Source organism: Aedes albopictus, chromosome 1 (genome assembly GCF_035046485.1).
Source record: "Aedes albopictus strain Foshan chromosome 1, AalbF5, whole genome shotgun sequence".
Classification (NCBI taxonomy): domain Eukaryota; kingdom Metazoa; phylum Arthropoda; class Insecta; order Diptera; family Culicidae; genus Aedes; species Aedes albopictus.
Genome location: NC_085136.1, coordinates 159,397,666 through 159,412,153, shown reverse-complemented (window position 1 = coordinate 159,412,153; position 14,488 = coordinate 159,397,666). Strand labels below are relative to the sequence as shown.

Below are 14,488 nucleotides of genomic sequence, written 5' to 3'. Positions count from 1 at the left end.
GCTTTCCAGTAATCTGATTTCACCTATTTGACGAGGAGCCCAGATTTGAATGCCATATTCTAATATGCTTCTAACTAGTGAACAATAGATTGTCTTGAGTACATAAACATCGTCAAAATCCTTACTATTCCTAATAAGGAATCCAAGTGTTGTTAAGCCTTTGGAAACTGTTACCGAAAGATGTTCCTTAAAGGTTAGAGCTCTATCAACAATAATTCCAAGATCTCGAATGGAAGTTACTCTCTCAATCTTACTGTTTCCTAAGCTATATTGGTGAATGACACCGACTTCACCACGGTATAACGATAGTACCTTAGTTTTTTTCACATTGATTTGCATTTTGTTAGCTACACACCATTCAGCGAGTGAATTCAGGTCATTTTGCAGAGCTTCACTATCAGAATTTGACTTAATTATTCTATAAAATTTTAGATCATCTGCAAACATAGTTTTTTCTGAATCAATAGCTAAACAAATATCATTGATGGTCAAAGTAAACAGCAAAGGACCTAAATGGCTTCCTTGTGGCACCCCTGAAGTTATTGAAAATGTAGAAGACGAAACAGGGCCACACTTGACAAACGCTTTCCGGTCGATAAGGTATGAATTTATCCAGGAGCATAGCCATGTAGGGAATCCAAGGTGATTCATCTTGCTGGTGATAACATCGTGTGACAAGGTATCAAACGCCTTCGCAAAGTCAACATAGATTGTATCGACTTGTCTACGTTCTCCCAGTGCTTGGCTGACGAAAGGGATGTAAACCATCATATTGGATACCGTTGATCTTTTGCTTACGAAGCCGTGTTGACATTCTGAGATAATGTGAGTGGTCGATGATTTGATTGCATCGTACACAAAGCACTCGAGCACCTTGGCAAGGCAATTCAGAATCGATATTCCTCTGTAATTTTCCACATTACTTGCACTACCACTTTTATGGATTGGAACCATATATGCACTTTTCCACGCTGATGGGAAGCACGCGCTGTTGATTGTATGGTGCCTACGTTCGACTCAGCTTGTTCTAATGTGTCTGTTTGTCCAGTAACACAAATCTCACGGACCAGTGGAATAGAGTTGAGGAGATACTGATCGTTGTTTTCGCCATTTGGGGATGAAGTGTTGTGGACGAACTCACTGTTCGTCTTTAGATCAGCAAGGATCTGACTAAGCGTTCATGATGTCGCCATTGACATGGTTGGTAAAGATAGGCTTAGGGTCACTGTAGGTGATCGATAACAGGCTTATGAGTTCTGAGAGTTGTGGCCTATGAACTGTTCACATTGGAGTATCACGTTTACCTGCTATGTCATAAGATCGAGATCTCGGGGAAGGGCATCGGTGAGTCTGTGACCTGAGAGGCGATCATGCAAGGCTGTGCTCGGTTCAACAACCTTTCTTTGCGTCCTTTTCAGATACTGGCCTGCCGATAACTGTACCCAGTCTGGCAGGAGGGAGAGAAGGCGCATTACAGACCATCTGATCAGTTTTGCCTGATCTTCTTCGGATCAGCACTGCCAGACTTGCTGGTGATTGTCAAACCTCGGCTACCAATGTACCGAAATTAATCAATTGCATCAATTGCAAGCAGTTGAGCCGCACCGCTCAGCACCGCTGCAATAAACCTTACTGTGCAACATGAGGACATGTGACAAAGACATGTGGACGGTGCGTGTGGCAATAACTGTCCACATGATCTCACGGTTTTCCCAAGGTACAGAGTCAACGACATAAAAAGCGATTGTTGCACCGGCGTTTAAGACGAAACTACGCCGAGATTTTCAAGAAGGCTGCTTTAGTCGTTGAATCGTACAACATCTATTCGTCTTTGTCTCTGGACGACCAGGGCTCTAACTTTGAGGTTGGGAACGATGTTCTCTTTGCTTTGAAGAATTAAACGAGAAAATCCAAAATCCAGGATGATTGAGACTTTCTATCACTCCCTGGAACATCCAACATCCCAGAAGTCCTATAACTCCTTGAGAATAAAGGCAGCATTCGGAGCACCAGGAGCAACTGGTTTCCGAGTCCATAGCTTCAAAATCAAAAGCCCTGTTCTGTATACGTTACTGCCTCATCTATCTGAGCATTACTTCATGTTTACCGACAGTCTATGCTCTAGAAACTAGGACTGTTTGGTCAATGAAACCAATGAAGCACTCAGCTTACTTCCTGAATGGAATACGTCCAGTTTTGAGTGGATTTAAAAATGCTTATAAAGTATTTTGGGTCCCTTCACATTGATCAATCCCGAGCAATGATAAACCGGTCTCTCTGGCTGAGGTGGGCTGGACACTGAAGAAGGCAATATTCACGAGCTTCGCATTCAACGAACTTTTTGTGTTGGCTTGATAAGCTGATTGCACAACAAATAGAAAGATGGATAGATATTTTTCTTCTTGGCGTAGCGTCCCCTATGGGACAAAGCCTGCCTCTCAGCCTTAGTGTTCTTTGAGCACTTCCACAGTTATTAACTGAGAGATTCCTCTGCCAATGACCATTTTGCATGCGTATGTTGTGAGCCGACACGAAGATACCCTATACCCGAAGAAGTCAAAGAAATTTGCATTACGAAAATTTACTGGACCGACTGGGAATCGAACCCGTCAGCATGGTCATGCTGAATAACCACACCTTTACAGCTGTGGCTATATGGGTACATGGTTGTATTCAATAAAACCACAGGTATCGCAGGGTGGCCACACAAAATCAAATTTGAAATTCCCGCATTTTTCCCGACTTTTTCCCGCATTGATTTTGAAATTTCCAGACTTTTCATTATATAGGGAATCGCGCCACTTGGGCGGTGGCTTCTATATTCGTCTGTTTTCCACTATAACTCGGTCAAATTTGAACCAATTGACACAACTTTTGGAATGTGGTGAGATAGGTATAGTATCTACCCGTGTACAACATTTCAAGTCATTTGGTTCAAAATTGACTGAGTTATAGTGGAAAACAGACGAATATAGAAGCCACAGCCCAAGTGGCGCGATACCCTACCTGTGGAGCATGTTAAACATCCAAGAATCAAAGCTTCTAAGTGGATCTGTAAAACTTACTGAAATATTTACAATGTCATTGTGATGCTGTGACAGATTTACAATATTTTGGAGACGTTAACATCGAAAGAAATTTACATGTAACATATGCTTGAAATTTGCTTCTAATTCTGGATGTCTTGTAACGTAAACCTATACTTGAAAATGTTGGTGTCGGAAAAACCAAAAGATTTTTGTAAACTCTGTAAGAAATCCTTGATGAAGTTCCAATAAAAAAATCTAATTGGCTAGCTGAAATACTCTTTGGTGAATTTTTTAAAGGAGTTTTCTACGCTATCCCAGGAATTGTGAAGGTATGAAGGACGGCATTATTGACGTAATTCTGTTTTAATTTCTATAGCCAGAATTATGGGAGAATTATGGGAGTATGAATTTGTTAACAAATTTCCTGGAAGAAGTTTATTGCAAAAATACTGGCATTTATGTGATATTTTCTCACATACTCTGCATACCACCAGATTCAAAATTATCCGAAATCCATTAGATTGCACATAGATTTATATTTCGTATGTATAAAGAGTTTTAACAAGGACTAGCTGGTGAAAAAGCAGAACTCTGATAAATTCCTGTGAAAATTCCTGTTTAGTGGGAATTGGAATTTTTTAAAAAAGAAAAAGTAGATATTAGTTTTGCTATGAGAGCACTAGCGATGAATTCCTTAGCGGAATTTTTCTCAAATTTTGAAAATACTTGGGGATTGCTTTTCATAAACAATATCTAGTTGAAATTATAGAGAAATTCTCAAAACCTGAAAAAAAAACTGTCATTTCTGAAGAAATTTGTAAGGCTCTTTTTAGATATTTCAAGAAAAATTCTATATTCTGGGCTTAATTTCTAATCCCCTTTATAAAGAATTCACTTGTAAACTCGTATTTTTATGGAAACTGTTGCGTTGAGTATACATTTTGAAAAAAAAGTAATGTGTCCAATTTTAGTCGAATTTATCTAGGATAGGAAAATGAATCTAGGATTTAACCCTTATGTGGCCGGCAGGGTACCCGGGTACCCAGCACCCATTTAAAATACACGGTGTAGAAAAAAGCAAAAAGTTTGCCGGCCACATAACGGTTAAAATGAGATCTAGTATCGGTTTTGAGTAGCATTTAGACCATTTGGATTGACCCATGGTAAGGCGAAAAGAAAGTATCAGATGTAACTTGTAGGCTACAATGGGCTTAAAATTATTTCATATTTCTTTTGACATTCAAGATTTCAGGACAATGTTTCGTCAGCAAACCCTGAAGAACTCCAAGAAGCACATAAAGCAATTCTTCAGATTTTCTTCAGGAATTATTGTTTAAAACTCTTCTACAATTTTTATATGTAATTCGTGCAAGAAGCTTTTCATGTTTTCCCATTGGTAACACCAGGAACTCCTTCAATAGGCAGGCCACACATTTAAAGATTTCATAAAAAATATCTAGACAATCATGTCTTCTGATTATCAACTTGCAATTTTGCTTCCATTTCAATCTCATGAATTTTAGGTATTTATTTAAATCCACTAATTCTACAAATCGTTACGCAGTAAACACTTTACTTAAGAGTTCTACCCAGTATTTCGTCATCAATTCATAATTCTACATAAAACCCACCATAAATTCTTCCGCGACGACTGAATTTTCAATGATTTTAGTAATTATTCAAAAAAATGCCACTACCTATACGAAATTGATAGTATGATAACTTTGGTGATTGCAGGGAGCTTTTTTATGAACTCATTCTGAAATTTCTAGAAATACCGTTAAATACCCCTGCGTAGTAATAATTTAAGAAAGTCCTTCACTAGCAAATTAAGTAATAATTTTGAACTTTCAATGAAAAAAATAATTGAAACTTGTCCCAAAGCTCAGCCAGGTATTTCGGCAAAAAATTAACTATTACAAGGAACTACATACTACAGAAAAAATCTGGATAGAATCTCTAAAGTTTTGTCAATAATTTCTCCATGATCTCAATCAGAAAATCCTTTGCAAAGTTCGTCAACATACAAAATCCCAGAATTCTCTGATTACCACCAGAATTTCAGGGGTTTGAACTAAAATGAATTTGCTTAATTTCTCCTGATAGTAGACAGTCGAAACTCTGCAAACTACGTGATTCCTCGATTATACTCACTGTATTTCTCGACAAATAGCTTTGTGAAATATTCTGTAGAAAATCATTGAAAAAAACTCTACTCTTCTAGTTTAAATAATAGTTTTTTTTTGTGCATGATTTTGATGATTTCTGGTTAACGTCATTATTGTATTAAGCTATGATAAACCATGTATCGGTAGGTCTGCTTCAGAGGCACATTCTGCTCCATTTAAGAAGTTTGTACCAAGTAACTGGCTAAAAATTTTCTAAGAAAATGTTGAAGAAGTATTATTTTGTTATTATATTATCTCAACGAATGTTGGAGAAAGTATTTATGGCAATTTTGATAAAATTTATCAAAATTTGGCTACCACAACTGTTTTTGCGATACCTTTTTCACGTTTTGTAGATTAGGTTTTTTAGTCATTCAAAACTTTATTTTTAAAAATAGTGATTTAAAATATGTTTTGCCTAAAATCAAGGTCTAATCGTTGATTCAAGCATCCGGACAATTAAAACATGTCACCCAGATAATATCTATCAAACAAAAAATCACTTGTAAATAATTCTGAGTCCAAGGCTCATCTGCATCATGAGTTTTTGTGATTGAGATGCGTGAAACTTCTGAAACTATGTAAGAATCTGGATTTAAAGTAAAGTGCTAAATCTAGGTTTGAGTTTACATTCTGGAGGCGGTACACATCATTTTGAAAATTCCCGATCATAAACAAAATTCCCGACTTATTCCCGCATATTTCCCGATGGATTTCAAATCCCGACTTTTTCCCGCATTTCCCGAATTTCCCGAGTCTGTGGCCACCCTGGTATCGAAAGCAACCATAGTTCAAAGGGTTGGATTTAGGTCGCGATTTCATTCACGTTGTGTCGGGTAATGTCCAACCACTACATTCCTAACATTATCATATTATCCTTCATTTCAGATAACACTCGCACCCTCATCACTCCGTACGCCATAGGAAACAACATAGGCGATGTCATGATGCACCAGCAACCGGGACCATCCCGGAATCTGCCCGATATTCTGAATTCGAACAGTGGCAACAACAACAGCCCTGGCACCAGTTACAGCAAACCCGGTGGTGCCACCCATCCAAATGCCATAACCGTTGCGGAACCTCTCCGGTACATGGACCGATCGCCCACAACCAGTAGGGAAATCCCGGAATACACGCTGCCAGCGAAAAAAGTGCCACCGCCAAAGCCTGCCCTCCGACGTGAGCCTACGGTAGAGTCCGACTCCGGATCGTCGACGTCCAATTCCGACCACTCAGAGCACTCGGGTGGCAGTGATATTACCGTTAAAATAGATGATATCGTTGAGTACGCCGATGCGTAGCAGTATAAGCTAGCGAAAATCGAGTCCATTAGGAATGATGTTATTTTTTATTGAAACAAAACGTCCAAAAAAATTCACTAATATTGTGTGTCCAGAAGTAGTAAGTTCTCGAAAAGTGATATTAATTTAGTGCAGAACATGTATTTTATAGTATGGCGATAAGTAAAAATTACAAGTCAAGTTGTTTAGTAAGTTATCGATCTAGTGGAATGTGGTGTAAGTATTAGAGAATATTCTACTAATAAAAGACTTTGTACTAGAGATTGTTGTTTTAATTTCCATGTAAAGGACATATGAAAGAATACAGGTTTTTGGTAACAAAGTGAGGACAGCAGTATTTGTAGGAGACCATCCAGATAGAATTCAAATTGGCTTATCACCTTTTATATGCAATAATACTAAACCGGAGCTACGAAGTTACTAGAAAGGCAACAATACCATTGTATTTCCTACGATGTCTTGAACGAATTGAATTTAACTGTATTTTTTTTTTAATAATTTCAATATTTGGCAGAAATGAAGGACTTTCACCTTTATACCCGGTTTGTAGGTCTGCATAATGCTGACTGTATTTTTATTATTTATTCCGTATCGGGTATTTTCATCACTGCGACCATTATTTTGATCTATTGTGCTGACTGTAACATTCCAATTGTAGTTTCTTCTTACGGTTTATTTAAGAAATGACCTCGACCCCTTTTAGTTCACTACTCACAGTCTGCTAAAGTACCATCCAAATCGTAAGTCCCTGCATCATTGTCATTGAAAATATCACACCGCGCAGTCAGCAGCAAAACAAGTGCGCGATATGTTTCATTCATCAGCGGAATGAATCGCCACCAGTCACACATTGGAAAACGATTATTGCAGGTAAGTAAGTATATTTAGGTTTCATACTTGTATAAACACATTCACAACCAGCCGCGCTGCAACAACGTAAACCAAACAGATGTTTATTTTCTGCGTTATCGCCGATATGTTATCTCTTCCTCGAGGAACACATTTCATATCTACGCGATTCAGCGATAGTCAGCAAGAATGGTCGCTGACTATCGCTGGCTGGTGGAAGCCAAGTCAGTACACCCTCTACGGTTATCAGATCAACTTGCAAACCCTTTCGTCGGTGAAAATTGACCATTTAAAATGGCGAGCGTTGTCCCTGCTTCGTGAAGAATTTTAAACTTGATTAACTAATAATCTTTAGATGTGACAAAAATGTAACATAATGAGACACAAAAGGAACTTTTACTACTTGTGCTTGTGGGTGGTCGCGGCTTTCCCGTTTTTGTGCCATGCTGAAGACGACTTCCAGGAATTTGATAATCGCGAAGAGGAGGCCCTGGTACACTGTGTGCATGATTCAGCCCCACGATTTGGCAAAAGAATATGTGACTGTGGATATCGCAATGAAGTAAGTGCTGGTAATTGAGCGGATAAATGTGAGTAAAAGTAGTGCGCAGGTATTGCCATCTGATTGGACTGGACAATTACATGTGCATCTGCTTGGGTACAAGCTAAATAATAGACTGAATCATTTAGGTTTCTATAATATTACCTTTGCTTCAACACTGTTAGACATAATTAGTAATAATCCACTCGAATTTCTATTTGCCTATGCAAAGTGTATTTAGTTGATTATACACATGATAAATGAACTAGATTTGGATCGAAAATCACATAAAGAAAAACAAAAAAATAAGGAGAAGAATTTGCATTAAACAACTGCAAGTTAAGCTTTCACCAAATTGCAACTAAATCTAACATTTGATCATCGGTGTATTGTTGATGGACTGGATACTGTCAAAGTTCAGTTTTTCTAGGTGAAATAGATGTATGTAATGAATTTTGTGTTTATGTTGATGTGATTTTCAACTGTCCATGAATGTTGTTGACTCACAATTTGGATGATGGGTGCGATTCAGAAACTTTTCGTAAAGGAAATTTCATTGACTTCCTTGGGGCATAGAGTGTCTTTGTGCCTGCCACATGACACATGCAAAACGACCATTGGTAGAAGAAGCTCTAAGTTAATAACTTTGGAAGTCCTCCAAAGCTGAGAAGCAGGCTTTGCCTCAGTTGGGACGTTACGCCAAGAATAAGACAAAGAAGAAAATGCTGCATTATACAAGATTGTAAGACAGCAAGAGATTTAACACCAGAACAAAGGGTAGTACCGTGGGGTGCCCTAATTTCGCGCGGGTCCAAATTTCGCTTACTGATAATATTTAGAGATCATAATCATGAAACTAATTGTGCAATTGTTCAAATTTCACTTTAGCTTCACTATCTAAAGTGAAATTTGGACAATTCAACAACTAGATCTATGATTATGATCTCTAAATATTATCAGCGAGCGAAATTTGGACTCGCGCGAAATTAGGGCACCCCACGGTACAGTGGTCTCACGCCATGGCGTATGCAGTTGGCCGTTACGGTAAGAATAGCTCCTGAAAGCAAAACCAGTGTTGTGAAAAGTGGCTCTATAGCTGATTGACCACCCGTAGTTTCTACCCCGCAGTATCGCCAGGTCAGCTATAGGGCACTGCAAGCCGCGGTTGCTAATTTTTTTAAGTCTTTGACGTTTCGTGACCATGTTGTTAACGATTTCATCAGCTTTCGGACTTAAAAATGTTTGCGCCAGCTTTTCATGGGTGGTTTGATTTAATTCAAAATGAGAAGGTTTGCGAACGTGGGAAAGTGTGCTGATTTATGACTTGATGACGGCACAATGGCACCTCTCCGCTTTCCAGTAAGTCCTTCTGGGATCTACAGGAATTTCCCCCGGGATATCTCCAAGGAATCCTCGCGGTTCTTCCACAAGTTTGTTCCAGTACTTTTGCAGGCGTTTGTTCTGGTATTCCCAGTGAGTGCTTGATAAGATTCTTCCAGTGGTTTATTTGAAATTCCTTCAGAAGATCCTTTTGATGGTTTTCGCAGGAGTTTCTTCTGAGTTTTTTTTAAAGAGGTTACGACTGCGAATTCTTCAAGAGCTCTTTCCAGGAACTTCTACCGGGATTCATAAAGAATAAATTATAAGATTATTTCAGGAATTCCTAGATTATTTAGATTGAAATCCGAGATTCCTTCAGGCATTCTTTCTAGGATTACCACAGAAATTTTTACTGAGATTTTCCACAAATTTATTCTATTTAGGATCCCTTTAGGATTTCCTTTTGTGATTCTTCAGGGAGCTCTCTAACCTAATTTCTTTTTGGGTTCCTTCAGAATTTCCCTCAAAGGCCCCTTCTGAGATTCTGAACTCCACCAGGAATTCTATTTGAGATTCACCCAATATGTAGATATCTTTAGAAGTTTTGCTGGACTTCCAGAAAGTATTCCTGGAAATCCCGGCAATTCCACCCGAGATTCCTTTAGGTCTTAGGTGTAGGAGTTCTTTCAGGGATTGCTTCATGAATTCTGTGGTATTTCTCTCTTGACAGTTCTATTACTAATGATCTTTCTAAACACACCGCCTACTCAGCGGTCTGCTAAACTACCACATCTCCTTTTCTTCAACGAAAGATGTTTATTTTGCGACTGATTTCCTCTAGTAGTTGTTGCATGTTAAACACTGAGAAAGAAATGCAGCAGCTCGTTTCTCGGACGAGCTTCTTAAGCTCCCTTCTCAGACGAGCTTCTTATCTCTTTTTCCGCCGGGCTAAGCAGATCACATCTGTTAGCGATTCGACGGCGTTGTAGTGTCTCTAGCTTCCGCAGGCCTCCAGCTACACACTACAGAACGCCTTGGTAAGGAATTTCTTTTCATCCTCTGAAGGAGTTAGGGCGTAGCGTTTATCAAGAAGTGATTGGTATCATATGGCACTAACGGCGGTTAATCGGACGAGATGAATGGATCTTTCATGGTGATGCTACCAGCACTTGAGTACATGGTATTTACATACTTCCATTTGAACTTGGAATAAGGTCGCGAACTGGGTGACCATTCGCCACGCTTGGTATTGCCGCAGCGCCTTTTGCATTTGCTGTTGCTTTTGTCACAACCGTTGTTACCTTCCTGCTTCTACGACCGCCTCTACCTCTACCGGAGGACATAGACAACCCGTCGACTCCGTTAGTGATAGAAGCAACGAAATTAATACCACCCGAATCGTTAATCGGTGCCTACAGTCGGTGCCGTAGTTTCTCTCAAAGTGTTAGTTCGATCATCATTCATTTCGGCTTCTACGGCAGTCTCTTGCTGAACCCAACGGATCGAATCCGTCGCTTCAGCAGCTCCCTTCGAAAGGCGAGCTTTTTTTTTTCAACCACCGGACCCGACATTTCGAAACTGTCGCTTCGGTTGCTTCCTACTCAGGTAAGCATTCTTTCGCTCCCTTCGAAAGGCGAGCATCTCTTTACCAACTTCCGCCGGACCCAACACATCATATCTCTTATTCTTTTTTGTCTGACTCGTCTCTTTTCTAACAGCCTCACCCGGTAGATCGTATCCACCGCTGAGGCAAGTTCCCTTCATGAGGCGAACTTTTGCTTCCTTCTTGGGTAAGCATTATTTCGCTGGACCCGACAGATGGTATCTATCGCTACGGCAGCTCCCTTTTGAGGTGGGCATTTCCTTGTCGCCTGCACCGGTCAGATTTTCATCCGCCGGCAAGACATCTTTTCCCTCATTTGTCTGACCCGGTCAGATACTATCCGCCGGGATCAGACAGTATATATTTACCACTTTACCACGAGTTCATATTCCGATTCAAACTTCAATCAGCTTCGAATTTCTACGCTGGGTTCTTGTTTCTCGTCGCCAATGTGGTATTTCTCTCTTGGTAGTTCTATTACTAATGATTTTTCTAAACACACCACCTACTCAGCGAGATTCCTTCAGAAACACCTTCCATTATTGTAACAAATATTACATTAGAACCTGACATTAATGACACTTGACAAAGTTAAGCAAACTTTACTACTGTACAAATGTGCAAAACTAGCTGTCGACAGAAAATCGGTTCAAGTCTGACTTTACCTGCTGTTCACTCAATCTCAACTATAGTACTGTGGTAGAGCTTAGGGTTCTCACGCAGCGACTATCGGTTCGAATCCGATGGGCGGCAATTTATTTTTTTTGCTCAATCCTAGTATTCTTTAATTTGATAAATTCATATTTGTCTTTTATATGTGTATGCTTAAACAGTTGTAAAAGAAATGAATTTGATCTTCATTGAAACACAATGCTACTGAACTGAACTTCTATGAACTTGAAAGTTCCGACAAAGTTCCGAGAAGCATCTTAAGCAGCTTTAAAGTTCCGAGAAGTTCAGATAAAGTTCCGAATGGAACTTTCTGGCTGCTTAAAAGGCTAACAATGAGCCTTGCCGGAACTTGTGACCGAAGTTCCAGGAAGGCTCATTGTTAGCCTCTTAAGCAGCCAGAAAGTTCCATTTGGAACTTTATCTGAACTTCGCGGAACTTAAAAGTGCATTTTGTCATGGGAAGCGGAACTTTTGATTACTTGGGTTGAGCTTAGTCTAGGAGTTTTAAATCCTAAGGGGGCATCCTGATTCGGACAACTACACAAAATCGTATGTTGTTTGATGTCCGTGTTAGGTGACGGCTGGCGCGTTTTGTACTGGTTCGCTGCCCGAAATGACTGGAGCGCTACAAATGCACAAACCTGTAAACCACAGCTGACAAAATATTCATAACAATTTACAAACGTAACAAAATTCCGTCAGGGATTCCTTCCAGGAATTCCATGCGAGATTCCTTCTGAAAATCCTTCAGGGATTCTCTCTGGGATCTTTCCAGGGACCCTAAAAAAATCCTGACGAGAACCTCTTTCAGTATTTCCAAGAACTCATTTCCAGATTTTTTTTAGGAACTACTTCTGGGATTGCTTAAAGATTTACACAATCTGGTGGATGAATTTAGCCAGTGAACGTGAGGACTGAGGACATCTTGTGTTCGAGCGGGCAACCGCAAACTTGGCAGTGCTAGAGATTAAAGAATCCCGAACAGCCGGGGATTCCGCACCGGAGTTACGAGCGGTAGGAATGTGCTGTCACCGCTACCGAATTGTTTTCTAATGTTTCTAAACATGCCGGGGCTCGGGGCGTAGTGGTCACTTCATAAGTTGATGGTCATGGGTTCGATCCCAGCCCCGGCACTTGCAATTTTTCGTCCGAGAGCGGCTTCCCCCGAGAGCGGCTGACACCTGACCCTCTTCTGAGCATATGCTCTAACGGTCTCGGAGACTTAGCTATCGGCTAACGGAAACTCATAATGGACAGGGTAGAAAAGTGACAGCAACGCAAAGGCAACCAGTTAGATATAGTAGAATTGGAATAGAATACATTCAGGCGCTGCACAAAGTGTTAGTGCAGCTACCTGTGGTTGAAGAATAAAACAAATCAACAGAAATTTATCAAAACCGGCTGCTGATGTGGACATCAAAATATATTGTCAGACTAATGTAAATTTTCATTCGGATCGACTCTCACCAGGAATTTGTGACGCCCCAATTCGAAGGAAGCACAACGGAGATCGAGATAGCAAACTGTAAATCGCTCAGAGTTCGCCGGGGAACGTTCTCACAGTTGTTTCAGCTGACCAAATTGACCATCATCAACGTAGAGGATCTCATACTGGAATCAAGTGCTTTTGATTTCACCCGTAACGCACCGTCGGCTCGATTGAAAATCGACCTTATTAATGTAGGTATTCAGATGGGCGTGCAAAGCCGTATCATAAAAATAACATTCTTATACGTTCAGGACGTAATCGAAGAAGTGCCATCGCACCTGGTGAAAGGACCCATTGCTGAGATCGCTTTCACTCGTTGTCGTATAGGAGTTTTTAAACCATTCAGTATAGCGAGCGTTCACGAGCAGCTGCACGGTCTAAGTATTGCTGAGAGTCTCGTCAACAGAATAGAACGTCATGCCTTCAAAAGGTTCGATGTCGATCAACTCACACTCAACGGGAGTAAATTCCTAGCCCCGATACCGTCCCAAAGCTTCTACGAGGTGGAAGTTTTGGACCGATTTCTCATTACCAACTGTTCATTCAATGCACTACTGCCCAGTGCATTCGTTTTCAAAAGTATGTCTTTTCGTGAGCTAAGAATTCGATCGTTATTAATTTGCATGACCTTTTTTAGACGTCACCAATCTAGCCATTCGAAATAACGAATTCAACGATGCTGCTGGGGAGTCTTTTGTATTGCAGATTAAGAAAACCGTTTCAGTTGTTGGGAACTATTTCGCAAAAATCGACGACACAGTTCTGCAAGGTGAGGTATTTTGAAATATACATAGTTTTCAATAGGTTTCATTCAACTTTGTTGTAGGCATAAGGCTCGATAGTTCCTACTACAACCGCAATTCCGAACGACCCACGTTACAATTTCACAACAATAGAATAGGGCACATAAATGGAGCGAAAATGCTGATTTTCTCTGACGATTTTGATGTGAACTTTAGAGCCATTTACGTCGAGCAGAGCATCAACTGTGACCAGGTGGTTTCCCTGAAAGAAACTAGTTTCCTAAAGAATTACCCGGAAGAAATATATTTCGGTTCGTCGAACGAAGGAAGCGATTTCAAATCGTTCCAAGATATCAAACGATTTCGATGTGCCGAAGACCGGTTTTGGTTTTATCTGATAATTGGCGCTGTAGCCGGCTCCATTGTTTTGGTTCTCATTTGTCTGCTGGTATCATATTGTTATGTTACACAGAAGAAAAAGAAACAACAAAAACTACAGGTAGTGATGCCTGAGCCAAGAACCTACCGGGAAACTCAAATAGTAATGCAGATAGAGAATCACGGTCTGTTGAAAACGGATCTCTAAATATATGTAGTAAGGTGCAAGAAGAGGCTGATGATATTGTAGAGAACATGTGTACATAAATCATTACAGTTATGACAAATAAATGTTAGTAAATTAATTAGGATGAACTTGTTTTTACATCAAGCTAGAACAGTTGGACATATCACATATACTTGTTTTCACAAATACATAGCTTATTTCAGCG

General features: G+C 40.0%; 3 protein-coding genes across 4 annotated transcripts in view; 2 read left to right on the top strand and 1 right to left on the bottom strand.

The window, feature by feature from the left end:
• Positions 1-6,762, top strand: part of LOC115260725 (uncharacterized) — a 45,867-nt gene extending 39,105 nt beyond the window's left edge. The window contains exon 8 of the mRNA XM_062845649.1: positions 6,086-6,762. Coding sequence (XP_062701633.1) covers positions 6,086-6,501 — 416 coding nt within the window. The 3' untranslated portion in view covers positions 6,502-6,762. The remainder of the gene's footprint in view (positions 1-6,085) is intronic.
• The window catches only part of LOC109431372 (E3 ubiquitin-protein ligase highwire), a 146,459-nt gene that overhangs the window by 95,494 nt on the left and 36,477 nt on the right, over positions 1-14,488 (bottom strand). The gene's annotated exons all lie outside the window — the stretch shown is intronic.
• LOC109427741 (uncharacterized) lies at positions 7,187-14,407 on the top strand. 2 transcript variants are annotated; one of them, XM_062845651.1, is made up of 5 exons: positions 7,187-7,371; positions 12,957-13,166; positions 13,227-13,554; positions 13,613-13,744; positions 13,802-14,407. In XM_062845651.1, the coding sequence occupies exons 1-5, from the start codon at positions 7,330-7,332 to the stop codon at positions 14,302-14,304; spliced, it is 1,215 nt and encodes a 404-aa protein (XP_062701635.1). In that variant the 5' UTR covers positions 7,187-7,329; the 3' UTR covers positions 14,305-14,407. The 2 variants fall into 2 exon arrangements, with proteins under 2 accessions (XP_062701635.1, XP_019558880.3); XM_019703335.3 differs by lacking the exon at positions 7,187-7,371 and adding an exon at positions 7,481-7,912.

Coding starts and splice junctions, on each gene's coding strand:
- LOC109427741 (XM_019703335.3), top strand. CDS start 7,727: ATGAGACACAAAAGGAACTTTTACTACTTGTGCTTGTGGGTGGTCGCG. Junction 13,167..13,226: donor TGAAAATCGACCTTATTAAT/GTAGGTATTCAG, acceptor TTATACGTTCAG/GACGTAATCGAAGAAGTGCC. Junction 13,745..13,801: donor CGACGACACAGTTCTGCAAG/GTGAGGTATTTT, acceptor ACTTTGTTGTAG/GCATAAGGCTCGATAGTTCC.